Source organism: Ochotona curzoniae, unplaced genomic scaffold, assembly GCF_017591425.1.
Source record: "Ochotona curzoniae isolate NIBS_2020 unplaced genomic scaffold, NIBS_Ocur_1.0 contig_1014, whole genome shotgun sequence".
In the NCBI taxonomy this organism is placed as follows: domain Eukaryota; kingdom Metazoa; phylum Chordata; class Mammalia; order Lagomorpha; family Ochotonidae; genus Ochotona; species Ochotona curzoniae.
In genome coordinates this window covers 31,453,155-31,473,342 of record NW_024464920.1, presented here as the reverse complement: position 1 = coordinate 31,473,342, position 20,188 = coordinate 31,453,155, and the positions used below count along the sequence as shown (strand labels likewise).

The window sequence follows — 20,188 nt, the reverse complement described above, 5'->3', positions numbered from 1 at the left end:
TTTGTTGAAGAGACAGAGAGAAGTAAAGAGAAAGGGAGAATGACACCTAATAGCCTCAGGACTCTTCTAGACGTACGTCAATTATTAAGTAATTGTTCAGAGAAGAAGGAGCAGCCGCTTTTTGCTTGTTATTTTTAGGACTATGACCCCAAAGCTGACTTTTGGCAAGACCCAAAGCTCTTATTTGAACATCATTAGATTTAGCCTAATTCTGAGACAGACCAGAAGTTCCCTCTGCACATTTGGTGACAAAAGGCCATGTTCCAAATGTGATTATTGGAAAAGAGAGTTCAAATCCCAGAGCTGACTGGACAACACAGAACTGTACTCAAGTCCCATTTGAGTGACTAAGTTTATGCAGCATTACTTCTTGTTACTTAAGCTTTCTGTGCCGCAGTTTCCTTACTCACAAAATAAAGGTGATAACAGTATACACATGGTGTAGTTGTTGGGGGTGTTACATGAATGAAAACACAGAATGTGCTTTCTACATTTCCTGAAAAACAACAAAAGCTCAATAAACATGGCTGTCAACATCACCATCGTCATGATTATGATTATTTTCAAAAGTCCTGCTACATACAACATCTTCTTAAACCTATTTTTAAAAAAATGTAAAATAAAAATTGAAAAAAATAAATAAACCTATTTTTGAAAGAAATATTACCTAGCTATGGGAATACAGTGAAGTTAAACAGGATTGGGAAATTGATCAGATATTAGGAAAAGGAAGGTCTACTAGAGACATAAAAGAAAACAAGTGAGAGAGAAAGGAAAACAGTGAGAAAGGAGGAAAAAAATATGAGTAGACTAGAGTTCAAGGGTGGGAAAGGCCAGATATCTGTATTTTCAAAATGCTCCTTAGGAGTAGATTGAGTAGGGAAGACCAAGAATGGAGCTCACGGAACCTTTAGCTGTTTCCTGTCCCTTCCCCAGTTTGGAACTGAGCAGAAGACTGGATAAAGTTGGAAGGGAGTAAAGGCAGCAGCTGGAAGATGAGAAAGCAAAGCTTCCAAAGGTGAATCAACTTCCAGAAAGGGATATCCAGACTGCTGTTTATTGTTTTTCCTCTGTAGTTGTAGATTTAAATGAGAACTGACTGAGACTTTAGAATATATGCCTTGGCTGGGAAGCTGGCACAAGTCGAAGGTTCCACCATTGCAGTGGCAAACACACACTTGCACCACCTCTCCTCCTCACTTCCAACCTTCCAGACAACCTTGTCCTTGCAAGGAATGGTCAGGGTATATTCTATATCCTGTTAGTTAATAAGTAAGTAGCTCATTTCCTTTCCTTGTACACAATGTAAAGAGTCTATTGGATAGTCTGGTTTCAAAACATCCAGTGCACCCATGTTGTCACAATGACTTGACCAAGCAAGATTTCAGAATTTTTTCCATTTCCAAGCTGATCGGCTTAGCATATTCAATCCCAAGTTTTGCATATTATTTGCCTATAAGGTCTATAAAAAACATTATTTTTAATCTTATTTTTCTGCACTTAGTATATTTATTGCTACAGTGTGAAAACAGTGGACAGATTTAATGAAGTACATTTTTTTAGCATGTAGATATTTGAAGTATTTTCCTGCCACTGGTTTTTACTGAATTACTGAATTAATGATTTGTGCCTACCCTGTGAAACATGCTTCTTAAAAGAAAATGATGTATTTATTTATTTATTTAAAAAGCAGAGAGAGAGAGAGAGAGAGTGAGAGAGAGAATCTTCTATCCACTGGTTCATTCCTGAAATGGTCAGAATGGCTGGAACTGGAGCAGTCTGAAGCCAGGAACTAGGAAGTTCTTCTGGGTATCCAACATAGGTGCAGGGTCCAAGTATTTGGGCCTTCATTCTGCTGCTTCCCCAGGCTTATTATCAGGGAGCTGGAATGGAAATAGAGACCATATGGAATACTGACATTACAAGAGGCAGCTTAACACACTATGCCACAGTGGTGGCCCCAAAATAATCTTGTATTTGTTTCTTGCTTGAAACAATTGATTGGTTGGAATTGATTGGGAGCAAACCTTGGAAAGGAAACCAGTTACCTCTATTCAGTATCTTTTCTGGAAACCTGGCACATGGAGACTGGGCCAGAGCTGCTTTGCACAAATAAATTTTATGAAAAACAACTTGGTCCTGGGAACATCCTTTACTTAAAGGTATTTGATGTTATTATATTTGGAAACATGTGTGGGTTGCCTCCAAAAGAAATTGGGAAATGAAACTTCCCAGCAATGAAGGAAGGTTGAAATGATGGAAGATGGTTGTATGGGAGTCTGATAACACCTACACCGGGGTAGAATCAGAGACTCGGTTCCTTAAGATGTCATGGTCTATGAGAGAGGATGGGGGAAGATGTCTTTGTGGTTATGCACTTTAAAAAAACGGCAGTTTTGAGATACGTGCCAAGGTAGGACATTCTTTATTTTCCTCATCCCTCCTAAGGCAGTGGTCTGGACTAGTTCCCGCCTACAAGCTGCATCCCAGAGAGAGAAAGCGAGGGTTCCCTTTGTTTGCTAGCAGTCTTTGGAGTTGTTCAAAAGCGATTTGGCTGCAGACCACCAGATGGCGCGTGGTGTCAGTCTGGAAGAAGTGACTGAGCAGGACCTTATGGGTGGAAATTCTGCCACTGCAGTCTAGTCTGTGCGAGGAGTAAGGTTGCGATTGTTGTAGCTGTGAGAGTGATGGAACAGCAGGCAAGATTTGGATTCTGGAGATGAGCAAATTGTTGCCTGCCATTCCTGAGGGTGGAAGCGAGGTTTATTGCGACTCACTTTGCTCCACTTGCCCCACACTTCACCAAGCTGCCTAGAAGGTGAGCAGAGTTTCCGAAGCCGCCTGCTAGCGACAGCGCAAGTCTACTCTTGCTATTTTGATAAGTAGATGTTTCCTCACTCACTAAGCAAAGCCTAACTGGATTTGCTTGATTCCTAGTTCAGCACTTTACCCCTGCCCTCCCCTACACCTGATGTCCCTGAGACTGGAATTTACCCAGAAAATGAATTCCCAGTCATCCAAAGGGGGAAGATTAGGAAGGAGAAGATGGAAAGATAGCTGTGTACCTACAGATCTTCCACCGAATAATCTTTTTGGTTCTATTCTGCATCTGATTTAGAAGTCAGAAATGTAAGGGACAGGAATGACTTCTGAGCAGAAGAAGCTGGGTACAGAATGCTGAGGACAACAAACCTTCGTTAGGCTGTGTAGGTGATTCTCCTGTGTTTCTATGAGCCTATCCTGGACTTTCCCTTCTCCACAGCAGTCCCCACTCAGGGTGTACTTTAACAGGAAGTTGGATTGCAAGTGGAATCAAGACTTGCATCAGGCACTCCATTATGGAATGTGGCATCCTAAGTGTGCCAAATGCCTACGCCTAGTAAATATTTCTAAAATGATGTAAACATTTTATTCATTTATTGTCAAATCAGAATTAGAGGAATGAAGAGACAGAAAAAAACATGTTTCAACTAGTGGTTCACTTCCCAAATGACCTCAACAGCCAACATTGACCCAGCCATAAGTCAGGACACTCTTCCCCGTCTCCCACTCAGGTGGCAGGGTCCCACACACTTGAGTAATCTTCAGCAGCTTTCTAAGGCACTTGTAGGGAGTTGAATTGGAAATGGAGCACCTGGCACATAAACTAATGCGCATTATGGGATGCCAGCAGCACCTCTATACCAACAACATCAGCCTCCCTAGTAAGTCTTCATAAATTGATTTTCTGCATAAAGCATCCTAGATGAACTCTATATTTTACAACAATAACAATGAGTAAGAAAGCAAAAATGAAACTGATAAAGCATGTCGTTCAATGAAAGCAAAGTTGGGGAAACAAATCCATTGGATTTGGCCTTCAGAACTCTATAGGGCAAAGCATGGTGTCTGTCATTACGCACCAAATACTGGATACTGCTCCTTTCCCAAGGGAGGCGCTCTCTGTCTGTGGCCAGGACGTCAGACAAACAGAAGCCCTATTACATGGTGGTTGCAACGCTGACTGCCTCTTTAGCTCCAGAAGCATTGAGAGGTAATGACTTCAAAGTAGCAACTTTAGCTAGCAAGGTACTGGGCCTTCCTCCCATTAATGAAGGGTTCTCTGCAAGACTCCTTCTTCAGACCCTTGGGGAAAATGTAAGTTCATGCGAATGTACGTGAGAAGCTATGACTTCAAACTGCTTCAAAGAAGTGGACATAGAAGGAACAGGGAAGAACAAATCTTCAGTGATAAAAGAAAAGAGAGGGAATCTTTAGGAATAAAGGCAGTGCTTGAAGGGTCTTTGGCTGTTTCTACACACACACACATACGCACACACACACACACACACGGAAGCAAATAGAACAAGAAGGCAACTAAGCGTTTTAGGAAACCACATTGTCAAAGACACCAAGGATCTGTGTGGCAAAAGCCTGTGATTTTTATCCTTAAGACAAATTTTAGGCCTCTAGATACACACAGGCATGAAGAGACCAGTGGAAGCTGTGTATTCCTCCAGGAAAACTATATTCTTTATCTCACACCAAGGATGAATCTAAGGAAAGAGATAAACCAGGTGATTGTTCCGGACGGCAGATTCTTGAACCATCAACCAGGCAGAAGCACGGGGAGTCACTCTCCCTGTGCAGCAAGGCTGCCTGTCGGCTCCTGAGCAGTGACTGCTGAGCATGTCCGTTTCTGCTGGTTTCCAAAACTGAGAGCTAGCAAGTCTGCGCTGTCCTCTTCCTTCTCCAGCCGTGCACCACAGTGTATTTGAAGAACACTCGTCTTTGAGTTTCTAGGTTTCAGGAAGTCAGAGCTGTTGTATAACTCTTCAAAAGAGAAGGGGCTTCAGAAAAATAAAGACTTCTTTTTTTTTTTTTTTTTTCCTCAGAGGTTGGAAATTCGTTGTTGTGGAAGGTGAACTGGGAGAAGGTAAGTAGCCTAGAAAGGGTTAGGGAAGGTGTGTGGACAGGACAGAGGTGGTTTCCAGTGGACAGAGCAGATCTAGTTCCCTGTTCTTTTTGCCTCTTCTTCACTGATCCTTGCAGTGATTTTGGGGGATCTAGTCAAAAAGGCCTTTCCCTCTATCCCAATTCAAAACCTACATGACACTGAATCTAGCAGTACAAAAGGAAATAGCTCAGACCCTTTGCAGGTGTGGGGAAGGCAACAGATGGGCTGATGGGCTCAGAAGCAAAGAAATCTTTTGTATTAAGGGAATTCAAATTCTTCAACTAAGAAGACATTTGGTCACTTGAAAAAAAAAGAAGAGAGAGAGATTTCTTTATTTGAAAGGCGAGGTGACAGAGAAAAAGAGAGACAGAGAAAGAGGGCCATATCCATCTGTAGATTGACTGTCCGAAGGGTTACAGTGCTTGGGCTGAGCCAGGTAGAAGTCAGGAGCCTGGAGCCCTGTGTCTCCCATGTGATTGGCAGGGTCCCAGGCACTTCTCTCATCTGGGGTTTTCTCAGTGCATCAGCAGGGAGCTGAATCAGAAGTAGAGCATGAGACTGGCATGGTGCAGTGGGTTAACCTGCCACGTATGATGCTGAGATCACCTGTAGGCACAGCTTCTTGTCCCCACAGCTCCCTCCTAATGCACATGGGAAAGCAGCATAATATGACTCACATTCCTGACTCCACCACTTGTGCAGGAGATGTACATAAAACTCCTGCTTCCTGCCTCCTGGCTTTGGTCTGGCCCAGGCTTGACTGTTGTGGTCATTTGAGGGGTGAACCAGCAGATGGAAGATTCTCCCTCGCTTTCTTCCTTTCTCTGCAACTGCATCCTTTAGGTAAATAAAAACCTTAAAAGAAGAAGAAGAAGTGGAACAGCTTGAACTTAAATGGGCTTTCCAATGTGAGAAGCTGGCACCACAGTGTGGTGACTTAATCTATTGAATCGCAACTCCAACCCTTAGCCATTCCTGCTAACTCAAGTGTTAACACTTCCTCCCCCCAATTTTGACCCCCATAGTTCTTTGGTACTATTTCTTCTGTTCCTTCTTGACATTAAGGAGTGATCATCTTAGCTGGATCCTACTAATTGTGGCTGTATTTAAATACATATAAATTCGACCTTCATGCTATCTTATTCCCTTCATCCAGATGCTCAATCTATCTTTTCACATACAGCCTACTAAGGTTTTTATAGTAAGAATCTCCCTTCCTAAGATTTCTGATATCACTATTAATTTTCTCTACACACAGCTAACAAAACCAATGCTTTATAATTTGCTCACTTTTTTGCCTATTAGAGTGGCTATAATTTAGGTAAAAGGTATTCATTAGAAATTCAAAACATTCAGTAAAGCACAAAAGAAAGCCTGCAGCATCCATGCGTGACTTGGTATCTCTAAGGACAGTCCCCCTCTCTCTTGTGTCTTACTCACATCCTTCAAGCTGTTCTCTGTAATCAAGGATCCCTGGTTTGACTTTAAAGCTGCCTCACTTAATTTCAGAGAAATATAGATCCTGTTTGACATCCAAAGAGGCATTTGTCAGCATTAAGGGCCTCCCTCATCTCCATCCATGCCCACAATATTTGGCAGGTGTTCTTCATAGTTTGTGGTTTGGGATTATAGCTGTTTCCTTGTTTCATTCATGATGGGGAATTTTTGATTTCTATTTTGGTTCCATTTATTGTTTTCATTGGATTTTGAGGAAGGGGAATGGCATAAGTGTTTTTACTCTGCTGTCTTTAACAAGAAGACTTGCTTTTCAAAAAATAATTATGTGTCTGCTTTTAATTTTCTACTTCAAGAAAAAGTCAAGGGAAGAATGTATACAACTTGAGTTCATTTTTCAGTTGTTTAGGTTTCTAGTAAAAAGGAGCTTCCCTGAACAGCAGTTGGTTCTGTTCTGAAGATGGTCTTTCCGGGACACTGGTACCTTGCTTAGAACTTTCCCAGGGACAGAGGGCCCAGCACACTGGGAGCTATTACCATGGATTGCCCATCCTGGGAGAACAGACCACAAATTACAGCAGCTGCAGATACTTACACAGCACACCGATACCCAGCGAATGAGAGGAGTGAGTAGCTCAGTTGCAGAGCAGCAGGTGCTGGTGAAGACAGATAACCTGAAGTTGCACATCCCTCCCCTTGCCCGCATGGAGGCCCACAACCTTCTCTGTCACCCAGATGGCGTCTTAAGAAGAAGGAAGGAGAGCTCCTCAGAAAATTGAGGCCAGGCTCTCTGACAGGGAGTTTCAGTGCTGAAGTTGGTGAAGTAAGCCCTTCTCCGCTTACTCTTCTACCTTGGAAGAGACCTTTGTTTAGCAAGCTTATTTCCCCTGCCTTTAAATATGAGAATGTCAGAGAAAGGTTAAATCAGTTACAGAAAACAGCTAAGCTACTTGTTGTGTGTGCATCTGATGTGTAAGGTGTCAGTCTGGGCCTGGCAACACCTGCCACTTGAGCTCCATTGTTCAGTAAGAGGGAACACTGAGCAGCCCTGGAAGCTGACCTCAGTGACTTTATGGCTGTGCCACTAATTGACTGTGAGATGTTAACTAAGACACTTAGGCTTCCAGTATTAAATTTCATCAACTCTAATATTACAGGGTTGGGTCAGATTAGTGAATTTCACAAGTTATTTTTATTTTGCTTGATTTTCTTTGGCTGTAGAGTCCTTTGGTTAAACCAAGTCCTACTCAGATGGCCACTATATAAAAACAGATAAAGTTTCCTCTGGTCCTGGTATCAAGGACAGTTTATGTTGTGATTGTAGAGATCATTTGGGGGTTCCTAAGTCGCCTCTGTAGCCCGGATCCCAGGCGTTCACTTTGAAGACCACTGAAAATTAGAATCTCTTTGGTCCTTTAGGATTCTAATCCCCAGTGACTCAATATCTTCGCAAGATATTGACATCTTGGAGCAGCTGGCAACAGCATGACATAAACTCTTCTGTGACCCACGAGTATGTGAAGAAACTAGTGCTAACTTGAGGACAAAGCAATTACCAGAAGGCTAAAGTGAATTGATTTCCCAGGACTCCATGATGGTTGGGGATTCTTTGGACCACACATCCCATGACCCTGCTCCTAAAACTAGAGATAGTCATGAACTAGGAATTATGTCACCATTGGTTGTATGATTGACAGGACAGCCATGCCCCAGGCCCAACAAGAGGCGAGTGTGTTGGGTGCTCTTTGTGTCATGTTAGGAGTTCAAACAGTGCCCATGTCACACAAAAAAGTTGCTATCGTGTAGGTGAAACAACTTGCTCAGATTTCCTTGTTACAGAGCACAGTGGCTTTTTTTTTTCCCCAACATTTACAATCACAATAAGATGTTTACATTTATAGTCAGTTAACCAAAGTCATGGAAACTTACACTGCAGAATCTACCCTCCACTGTGACTCCTGCAGCATTTCTGCACATGAAATGGACAAGGAAAGTGTTGGAGACAAAGAATCTGAATTTTTAGTGCAGATCAAAGGTCCTTGTAGCAGTGAAGGGACCCTTTGGACATTTCAGGCAAGTTTTACCAAAAAAGCAGGCGTCTTCCTCTCTACTTCACGGACTTACATTTTAAGAAGCTCAGCTATTCCCGTCCATGCAGAAAAATACTCTCAAAGGAATATTTACAATGTGGATCTTATATTAAACATTTGGTTTTATATACTTAAATATTTATAAAAGCGTTGTGGAATAAATTTTAGTCCACAAACCAAAGTGTGCAAAACATATCAATTTCCTCAGTTCTTTAAATCAACTTAATTTTCTGACTCTCAGCCTCCATCCTTCTTCCAAGATGGCAAAAATGTCTCTGACCTCCTTGTGGGGGGCTCCTCTCTTGCCAGAGTCCCACCAGAGCCTGGAAGGTTTACTTGGAAGGAGGACAAGTGTGGAAGAGGCTCCAACCACTGGTATCCCACTGTGAAGCCCACAAGGATGCCCTGAATTTGAGTGGCGCCATTGGGGGTGGAGGACTTTGCAGAAAATGCCTCCCTCTAGGCAAATCGAGAAGGCATCACTGTGCAGACCTGTGCGCCACCGAGTCTCATGGGATCCCATGCTTAGAGGAATCCAGGCTTATTTGGATGTTGTGCTCCTGGCTGTCTTGGATTTGATCATGGGTTTTCACAGTTTCTTTTCCACTAGGCCTTGTAAATTGTGTGAGTGCAGTCACTACCCTATCCTATCTGATGGCTTTGTTTGGAGAGCTGTTCTCTACCACTTGGCTCTCCAGTATCTTCACCGCTCTTCCCTGGAGTCTGGGGTATTAACATTACACCTTCAATGGCTATAGGCCTTTACAAAGACCCACTCCCCACCCCCTCCAAAGGAACTTCTGTCATTCTTTCTGAAAAGAAAAAAAAAAATCCCTAGAGTAAGGAACTTGAGAAAGACATTCCTATTTGAAGTGGGGAAAAGAGAAAAACAAAATATATGCAGAGGGGCCAGTGTAGCAGCATAACAAGCTAATCCTCCACCTGTGGTGCTAGCAGCCCATATAGGTATGATTTGTGTTGGGGTTGCTCCACTTCCAATCCAGCTCCCTGCTTATGGTCTTGGAAAGCAGCAGAGATCGGCTGCACTCATGTAGGAAACCTTGGATCAGCTCAGTTCTGGTTGCTGTGGCCATTTGAGGAGTGACTCAGTGGATGGAAAATCTCTCTCTCCTCTCTCTCTCTCTATAAGATCTATCTTTCAAATCATAATGAAATAAATCTTTAAAAATATTTTGGGAGAAAAAACCACACCTTAATATGTAAATACATTATGATGCTTACATAATAGCTATGTTTTCATTAACACTGCTAGGCTTATCATCAGTTTTGATGATTTTGTTATATGCAATGGGTCACTAGGACCAGAACCTCAACATTCAGTGTTGCACCCAGAAAAAGCGTGGACCCTGGGATTGCAGCTGAGCCTATGAGGCAGCTTCACAAAGATTATGGAAAACTTAAATTAAAAGATAGATTTATTTTGGTGAGAACTTTTTAAAACATTTTGTGTACATTTAAGACAATGGGTCTTTTCCAATAACTTTGGGAAGACCCTCAGACATCTAAATTTTAAAATGTTTTGCACCAAAAGAAATTATTCCATTTTCTGTGAGCTTTTTAAACCCATGCATGATGTCTCAGACTGGGCCGCTTCTGAAGGGAAGAGGATTTGCTAGTAGTAACTGGCTCAGGGTGGTAAGAACCCCACGAGGACCACTCCTGGTCGCCTCAGCTATAAACAACAGAGCCAGGATCTACATCGCAGTCTCTGTGACTCCTAGTGTTTGGATGTTTATTGGGATATTCTGTAGTTACCTCAGCTGGTTGATTGTGCCTGCTTGCCTGTACCTCCATGCTGTCATGGTCCTGTAACATGGCCTTGAGAAAGGCTGGGTTCACAAGTGGAGGATTGTTCTCAGGAAGCCCAAATGCTGCATTCCTCAGTTGCAATTGGCCAGTGCTCCAGGCATGAATGGGGGAAGTTTCATCTTCAATATTTACTGAAAACAGACGCGAGAGTTTGAGAAGCAAATGCACAGTGCTCATTCCCAAAGCCTTTTTATATACATGTTAAATCAGTTTGTGGGAAAGAGACCACAGAAATTGTTTAAACATTCATACTGATGACACAACTGTTCTAAAATATGCAGTCCCTTGTAGTTATATGTGGAATTAATTGCATATGGAGGAAGTCATCTTTTGAAATTGGGTTAAAAGGAAATCGTTCCTGAGTCAGTGTGATGTCAATACGCACTGCACCGTGTCTGGGATTCGGCTGTGGCCCGTGCTGCTTCTCTCAGCCACTCTCTGGAGGCTTGGTTGCTTTCTCACTCAAGGTGTCACGGCTCAGCCATGTAAGCCTATGTAGAGAAAGAAAACAAACTAAACAAAATTCTGAGGTCAGAATGGAAGAGATAGCTAGGAGCTCTTGGGAATCTCCAACTCTGGATTTTGGAGCTCAACTCTCAACCCTGAGCATACCCTAGGAAAACTCCAGAAGACACAGTCCCTTTCTATTCTTAAATTCCGCAAGAGACATCCAGTTACCCCTTGTTAGCAAGATTTCTTCCCTCATCACACAGCACATTCAGGCATTCATCCTTAACTAAATTACCCAAAGTCCTTAGCAAAGGCTGTTGTCAACCACAAAGCAGAGAGCTAAGTCCAGAGAGACAGGGAAATGGGCAGTGATTTCCGAAAGATGGACTCCACACTGCTGTGAGACCCCGGCTCTTCTGTGATACCATCAGCTTCCAGCGCAGCTCCATAAAGCGGTAGAACTCCCCCAGATGTCTTACTCATGGAAGCAGTCACACTTCCAGTACATCTGTAGCTTTTAAATTTCCAGTCCCATTAATTCTTCTTTCTTTTTTTTTTTTTAGAAAAAAGATACGAAGAGTTGAGAATATCCATATTCACTTTGAAGTCCTCTCACTTAAATGAGAGATTTGAAAAAAAAAAATCGAGACATGAGGCAATCCTGAAAATATGAATAAAAGAATATAAATATTTCTCCAGCCTCTCCAGTCTTCATTAAAATACACAAGAGGAAGAAACTGGTTTGCCCTTCTATATTTAATTTGGACTCTAACCTCTTTGAAAACTTCAGCAGTGTGATTAATTTCAGCTTATCTTATGGAATGTCTCTCCACCTATAAATAAGTCTATTCATCTTCAGAAGAGCATAAATATGCCTCCTGTTTTATGGCTATTTTTAAATATCTCTTACATGTAATTGTAATGAGATCTATTTCCAGGACAATAGCTAAGTATCAGTTACATTTCCATTATAGTCTATTACTTTCATGGTTGGAAAGCTTACGGGAGAACAAGTTTCCTTGGATGAATATGAATACGATGTTAAACAGAATAGCATACATAATTCAAAGAAAGAAGCGTGCATAACATTTGATCTAACAAAACTAAAAAGCATAAGAAAAAAATAGTAAAAGAGAAGAAGAGGAGATGAAAAAAGAGAGGCAAAACTCAAAATTTGTAGATGAGACAGAAAAGCAGGCGGTAGAGAGGAAAAGAGAGATTGGGAGTTTTTATTTTTCATAAAAAAAAATGGTTGAACTGTTGTTCGTTAGAGCACTGGAAGTCTGCGGAACAGCTAGGAGAACAGAAGAGGCACCAGTGGATCCTTGGCCAACCCTTCCCTCCTGAGTCTCTCCTCTTCTCTGTCCCATAGCCCCAGGTTCATGGGGTATCTGTGAGTTCGTACTGAAAAAGTGTAGTGACTCTATCCATACATGACCTACAGCACTATATCATCAGATACCCAGGAACTGGCAATGTGAAAAGTTGTTTGGGGGCATGAAATGATATTCAAATAATGAATAGTCTTATGACAAGCACATGTGTCAAACTGATGAGGAAAGTAACTGATTAGAAGAGATAGCACTCTCAGCTTTCCAAGATGACACCACTGCCGTAGAAGCTGAATTTTTATTACTTATAGGGCCGCGATTCACTTCTTGTATTTGAACTCAAAGCTTTAAAATAAAAGCTTACAAATGAGGCTTACACATGGGGAATGATTTATCAGCTTTCCTTTCCTAGGTCACCCCCTATTAAAAGAATGGACTTTCCAGTGGAAGACAAAGGCCTTGCTTTTCTCCGGAGAACTATCTCTCCATTGATAAATAATGAGCAAATGCAGAACACTTAAGTAGTGTTCCCGCCAGTAGTGTGAACTGTGTCAGCACCAAGCAGCTGGTCCTTGTCTGTTTTGTAGTCAAAGAAAATGGGAACTCAGCATGCATTTGAGTTCCCAAGGATAGGAGGCTGTGATTTGCCAGGTGTGCGCCCAGGCAGACAGCTCAGCCCCAGGTCATTTTGCAAAAGTGGAGGAAGCCCTTGGAAAACAAGCAAGAAGTTCTTGTGTCTGCAATTTCAGCAACATGATAACTCTGCAAGACCTCCCTGTGTTTTGTTTCAAATTGGTAAACAAAGGTTCAGAAAGCAAATTAGTTATGAAAGATAGAATGGTGGGCGTTGCAGTTGTGACTGCTACCGTCCATCAAATCAACACAGTTATATCAGCAACCAAGTGTACATTCAGAGGAACTGAGAAGTGTAGCAGCCGGAAGTGGTGAATGAGGAATTAGCAAATAGCTGTCACCTTTCACTCATTTGCTTTTAGTTGAAGAATCCAGGATCCTATTTATTAGCATACTTGGCAGGCAAGTCTTTTAGGTATTCACATGTATTCGTTGTGCATTAAGTCCTGGGAAGCACACGTTACTTTTGTCTAACCGGGAAGGTGAACTGGAATGATAGTCATTTTCTAGATAATTCGATCCAACGGAATATTGCCCTGGAGTTGCATGGTAATGTTAAAGCTCATGCCTTAAAACTGACTTACATGGGAGACCATGTTTGAACAGTGTCCTTTAAGGAATTCAGTAACTAAACTCCATTGGAAAGGAGCCAAGACAAGCCTGTTTAATGCCAAATTCCACTATAGTGGGTCATGTTATTGGATGGCTCAAATGAATTTGGGCCAGGAAAAAGGGCCTCTTTTCCTTCAATAGATTTTTTGTCTGAATTATCCAGATAATTGCTTCACTTTTAAACTTTCCTTTCCCTGCATGGAATAGAGAGACAGCTATACTCATTTAGTTTGTCTTTGTTTTAATAGAATGATTACCTGTAATTCTCAGAAATTGTCTTGATAGGCATGTAACATTTAGATATATATCAAACAGAATAACATAATTCCGTATGATTTTTATTCTTGTATACATTTATTCTTTTTTCTATTGTGAATAATTCAGCAACTATTTAGTGGATAATTAATTATCTTTATATACCATGGTATTTATTTGAAAGTCTCTAAACCTCTAAAATTATTTTATTCATTTTTAAAGTATATTATGAAGCAATTGAAAACAACTAAAATATTTTTGGAAATGTCCTACTGAAATACTGTGTTTCTTTTTTGTTTTTATTTCATTTTTATTGTTATTATATTCCATGATATAGTTATGGAAATACAGGGATCCCCCATGCACTTTCCATTCCTTCTTCCCCAGTCTCCCCTCCCACCTTCCCCCCCATATTGTTACAATAGTATAGCCCTTTAATAACAGTTACAAGTTTAACATTCTGCAATTTAAGTGTGCATGACATTGTAGGTATAGGCCATATAGGAAATCTAATATCAAAGTATTTCTTTTCTTTAAAGATTTATTTTATTTTTATTGGAAAGTCAGATATACAGACAGGAGAAGAGACAGAGAGGAAGATCTTCTATTTGTTGATTCACTCCCCAAGTAGCCGCAATGGCTGGAGCTGAGCTGATCTAAAGCCAGGAGCCCGGAGCCTCTTCCAGGTCTCTCACGCGGATGCAGGGTCCCAAGGTTTTGGGCCATCCTCCACTGTATTCCCAGGCTACAGACAGGAAGCTGGATGAGAAGCAGGGTGGCTGGGATTAGAACCGGCACCCATATGGAATCCTGGCACGTTAGGCAAGGACTTCAGCTGCTAGACTACAGTGCTGGGCCTCAAGTTGTTTTTTTGAAGACAAAAACTCAAACTTGTAAAACCAGTGCCTTAGCATCCCTTCTAGAAAAGATGCCAAGCATTAGTGTTTAATCTTGGCTACATTAACTTCTGAAGAATAAACTCTATCCCCTTTTGAAAACTAGAGAAATGGAAACCTGTACGTTGTTTCTCCTGGATGAAAATTTATATCCAGCCACCTGTTTCTTGTCTAGTCAACTCATTAACTCATCCAGCAGTGTCCCAAAGCATGATAAAATGAGGCCTCAGGGAATATGGAGTCCTCTTTTGCCTCATCTTTCATTTCTTCTTTCCTAAAAATCTATTCCCAAAGAGAAAAGTGCTTTCATTGTAGTTCAGACTGTCTGCAAAAGAAAGAGATTGATACTTGAAGGTAACCCACGTGTCATGAATCTCTTTTTGTGCTCTGAAATTGATCATTTCTGTTTTACTTGTCTCTTGAAAGTACCAGGAACAAATAACAAAGTTACATACCCTTGAGAACTAGAAGCGATTCTATTACCCCAGGATAAGGGGGAGGGAAGTCACATCCTAAGGGTGCTACGGCTCAAATGTTAGATTTCTTGATCATCCCCAGTTCTTTCAATATGATCTGCAATTACCTGAAAGTTGGAGGTTGAAGGAAGATGATGGGAAATTGTAGCTACATGGAAATAATACTAGGAGTTCCTTGCCTCATTGTGTTATTGCTCTTGTGAGAGAAGTTCACACAGCCGCAACTCCTCACAGGGCTTGATCAGGCGGCACGTGACCAGCCAAATGAGGGCTGAGCAGAGATTCAAGCATCGGGTAAGTAGGTGGCTTCGATGATCACAAACAAAATTATAATGCTAAAATTGTGTGAATTTCAGGATTCTTGTTTTTTGTATGGGTTTCCATTTGTGTATGAGAAATGAAGAAAAATCAATAAATGATGCATTCTCTCAGTTCCTGGGTTCAAGTCCTGGCTGTGCTTTCAATTCTAGCTTCTGATTAGTGTGCAATCAGAAGTGTACATTAACCCCATACAATTATAGGCATCGTGTTACTTCAGAATTATAAACATTCCTAGTATTTAGCATTTGCTTCTATTTGTCATAGCCTTGAGGTGTTTCCTTCAGGAAAAATCCAGAACTCTGGCTCCACAGAGGAAGATTTGGATATCTTTTGAGCAAGTTAGCATTAGGCTATGTGCATTCTCTCCTCTCCTCTACTCTTTCTAGTAATTTTTTAGAAACACAATCTGTGCCCTACCTCTACCTTCCCAAATAATATAGAGGCCCAGCATAGTAATACACTTGCTGAGTTGATTGGACACTTTGTCATTAGTTGGCTAAATGAATGAAATTTGTGATTCTGGTGTTTAAGAAAATAATCAACAATAAAACCTCCATGATTTAGTCTATCATGACCAGAGAATATCTTTTTTTTTTTTTTAGTTCTACAAGTAAATGTTAAAATTGTTGCACAGATTGAAATCTGCATTTGAAAAAATGTCCTGTAATATGTAGAGTAGCAAAATATACAATGGTGAAGACATGGAAACAACTCAGATGCCCATCAAAAGAAAAGTGGATAAAGTAACTGGTACATCTACTTTATGGAATACTATTCAGCTGTTAAGAAGAATGAAACCCCACCATTTGCAACCAGATGGTCCCAATCAGAGACCATTTTATTTTACTCAGTGAAACAAATCAATCCCCAAAGGACAAATATCATATATTATCTCTGATAAAAGGTAACCTTCATGCAAAATACAAGATCACTAGGTATATAGGTAAACATATAGGATATATAGGTAAATGTAGAGAAACATTATAATACAGATTATCATACCCAGATGTGAAGATACAAGGCAGTATGCATCTCTACTTCCAAATCAAAGATGGACTCCCAATGAGACTGTTTATCTCTCTCTCTCTCTCTCTTTCTATCTATCCATCATCTTGACAAGAGAATGCTTGACTTAATGCCATTGTTCATACCTACAATGTCAGGATACACTTAAACAGCAGAATGATGGACATACAACTGTTACTGAAGGACTATCCTACTGCAATAATATAGGGGAAATCAGTGTGGGGAGAGGACCTGAGGAAGCAAGGAGGGTAAATCCCAGCGCCTATGGAACCGTGTCATGAGACAGAGCACAGCTGTCTTGTCGAAGCCACCAGTGAGCACGTGCTCTCAACTTGCATCCTTTCTGAGCTGGTTTAGCGTATTGTTCCATTTAGTAAGCTCTCCCAGATTTTTACATTTAATTTCTTTCTCTTCTAAGGTTAACCATGATCTCTTTGTGTTTTGTGCATCCAAAAACACATGAAGCAACTCATTTTGTCTAGTGATATATTCAAATCTTTCCTTTTATTAGATCAAGTCTTTCCATTATTTTACATCTAGAGTTCAGGTAAATGATTATAGTAACTAAATCTAAAAAGATACGGCTGTAATTTTTCCTTTACATTCAATAATTTTTTAAGAGAATAATTGGGGGAATTTATTGCAACTGTCTACATCCAAACTTCTTTGATAGGAATAATTTCCTGGATTCTGACACCATGAAGTTTGTGTACCCATAATGCCTATCAGGGTACCAACTATGTTCTAGGCTCAAAGTCAAACATCCTTTTAACGGCTTTATCACTGGGGTGCTGCTGGATCCTGAAGGGTAGGTTCCTTCATAGAAAATACTGAGATGTATGATTTTAGGATGACTAAGATGTTGTAAAAGAAGTTAACATTCCTCATTATCATCCTTAGATAATCCTGTTCAGCCTGTGTGTATGTTACAGGAGTCTGCTGTCTTGCATTGATGTGTTTTTTATGACCCCATTCTTGATTTTACTTTCATATAAAAAATGTAACAAAGTTTTCTAAATACCACATGATTTGAACTGCTACAATATTGGAAGTTTCTTTCAAACAAGTATGAACAATGTATTTCATCAAGACTCAAACATTGGGCCTGGCGCCATGGCCTAGCAGCTAAAGTCCTTGCCTTGAACGCACTGAGATTCCATATGGGCACAGGTTCTAATCCTGGCAGCTCCACTTCCCATCCAGCTCTCTGCTTGTGACGTGGGCAGGCAGTGGAGGATGGTCCAAATCCTTGGGACCCTGAACCCATGTGGGAGACCTGGAGGAAGTTCCTGGATCCTGGCTTTGGATCGGCACAGCACCGACCATCGTGCTCACTTTGGGAGTGAGTCATGGAATGGAAGATCTTCCTCTCTGTCTCTTCTCTCTGTATATCTGACTTTGTAATAAAACAATAAATAAACCCTAAAAAAAAGACTCAAACATCTGTACAAAGTATTTTCACTTTGTATTTTTGATTTGTTTTTAAAATTTTTTATTGGAAAACCAGATATACAGAGAGGAGGCTAGGCTACCACACTGGGCTCCACACTTTGCATTCTTAATCTTTGATCAGATTGTAGGATAATGCTCTGCCACCTGAGTAGGGTAGGGTGCTTGGACAATTTGCAGACAGTATAGAGTCTGTGCTGTAACTAAGAATTTGCAAGTACTTTCAACCTGCATGCGATAAAGAGCATTTGTCAAAAGACAAAAAAAAAAAAAGTTTAGTTTTGTGATTGCTGATGAGGCATAACAAATATCAAATTGTATTCAATCCTGAGTGAACTCAGTGGTAATCTTGTCACTTGCCATTGGGAGAACTGCTATCATCCAACATCAGAGGCTAGAATGATTGCTACTTAGCAATATCCATAGCAAAGTTGCAAACAGGCTTTCTATTATGTTGTTGAGGTGTATAACTCTGACCAGTATTTTTGATTTGTCAGTAATACTGCCAATAATCCCATGACTCCATTGAATATTCTAGCATCCATTTTGGTATCTGCCTTTGTTTCAGATATTGTCACGACGCTATATATATTGAAGGGCCTTTAATGTGTTTGCTGCAAGAGGAGAAACAGAATAAATTTATCAGGCTTGTTCATATGCCTTCAAACTATCATTTTTTTTTTAAAAAAGTACAGGTTCCAGGGTCTGATGAGGTTTAAAATATTCATGAAAGCATGCCACTAATTTTATATAATGGATTTACATTGCTGGTCTTCTAGTTGCGTTGGGTTATTAAAAATGTCACTTTTATATCTGGAAGATATTCAATGTACAAGCATTTTAGATAGAAGCTGATTGCTTCACAACCTCCCTGGCTCCCCTCATCTGCCCTGTATCCTAAGTGTCCTGCATTCTGCAAGGTCAAGAATGCAGCTGAATTGAATTTTCCCTCCTTCCCTTCGATTCCACACTCATAAGCTACTATACTCCCTAGACCACATAGCAGTAATAATGATGTATTCTTTATTTGCCTGGTCTATTTTAAGCCAGCAACAAATGGAAGCTACTCTTCTGAAGCCCCGATTACATCAATTCTCCAGAATTGAGGGGGGAAAAAAGGCCATCTGTTGTCTTAACTATCTGTAGAGCGAAAGAGAAGGCTTTAACTTAATGCTCTTTAGCAGAGCAATAGGAAAACATCCATCACTCAATGACAGGTTAGTTCGACTGTCCCAACAGACAGATGTCTGCAGTTGCACACATTAATGAAACAGGGTTGCTTGTCCTAAGGAGACCATAAAATCTCAGAACTGCAAGAAACAGCACTACTGCAAAGGGGCCAAGCTCTTTCAGAACACAGAAGCTACTTCCCAGTTGTGTACCTACTGCATTCCAAAATCACAAACTACCAGGCTTTGCTATCGTTGCTCGCTACATTAGTGCTGTGAGATACCCAAGGCCATGGGCTTCTGACCTAACAACCAGTGAAGCAGAATCAGCAAAATGGTCCCAATTTGCACCCTGAATGCAACCTCCATGAGCAAACGGTGACAGGCAGTTTCTACCATGGGACTGATACAAGGCTCCTTGACATGGTTCATGGAAAAATAGGATAGTAGGGATGGGGTTAGTCCAGTTTCCCACTGTGGAATCTATAAACATGCTTTTATCCATATGCATTCTTTCCACCTAGTTGTAAAAAATAACCACTACCAAAATTACCAGAGCATTTACTACATAACAGGCAGTGTCCTAAGCACTGCATTTATATATATGAGTAAAATTCATTCTCAAGCAGCTCTTTGAGGTATATAACTAACTGTATGTCACCATTTTATGCATTTATGTATTTATTTTGAATGATATCTAATAGATGATTTAATAGATGATACAATTTTTCTTCTCTTCCTCGTCCCTTTTATTTTTAATTAACTCATTTTAATTTAATTTAACGAATTTTGATTTTAATTAATATTTAAAGATGGTACAATCCTTTCTTCCTTCTTCTTTCTTGCCTCCCTCTGTGCCCTCATGACATCATTCACTAAAGATACACTCAGAAGCTACTTGGTGCCAAACACTAGGGTAAGTTTTAGGAATAAAATAGCTTGGCAGAGCACACATTATACACATAGGATGATTACCTGTTATCTACAGAGAATGTGTTCCAAGAAGCCAGCAGTTTCTTGCACTGAGGATAATACCACATTTTCTATGTACTGTACTTTTTCCTAAATATTCATATTTATGATAAACCTCTTAAGGAAGACATTGTACGATTTCCCTCTGCCATAACTGACTTCCCATTTAATATCTTCAGGCTATGATTAACCACAGGTAACAGAAGCAATGGCGGGGAAAGCTGCAGATATCAGGAGAGAGGGAATATTGCTGTACTCACTTTTTCATAGATGATGAGTGAAAAAAC

The 20,188-nt window shown here is 40.6% G+C and overlaps 1 protein-coding gene across 3 annotated transcripts in view; it reads left to right on the top strand.

Moving 5' to 3' along the window:
• The window catches only part of MSRB3 (methionine sulfoxide reductase B3), a 234,334-nt gene extending 222,880 nt beyond the window's left edge, over positions 1-11,454 (top strand). For all 3 annotated transcript variants that reach the window (XM_040982358.1, XM_040982342.1, XM_040982351.1), the window contains 2 exons: positions 4,875-4,915; positions 11,325-11,454. In XM_040982358.1, coding sequence (XP_040838292.1) covers positions 4,875-4,915; positions 11,325-11,434 — 151 coding nt within the window. In that variant the 3' untranslated portion in view covers positions 11,435-11,454. The remainder of the gene's footprint in view (positions 1-4,874; positions 4,916-11,324) is intronic.
• Positions 11,455-20,188: the final 8,734 nt, after the last annotated feature.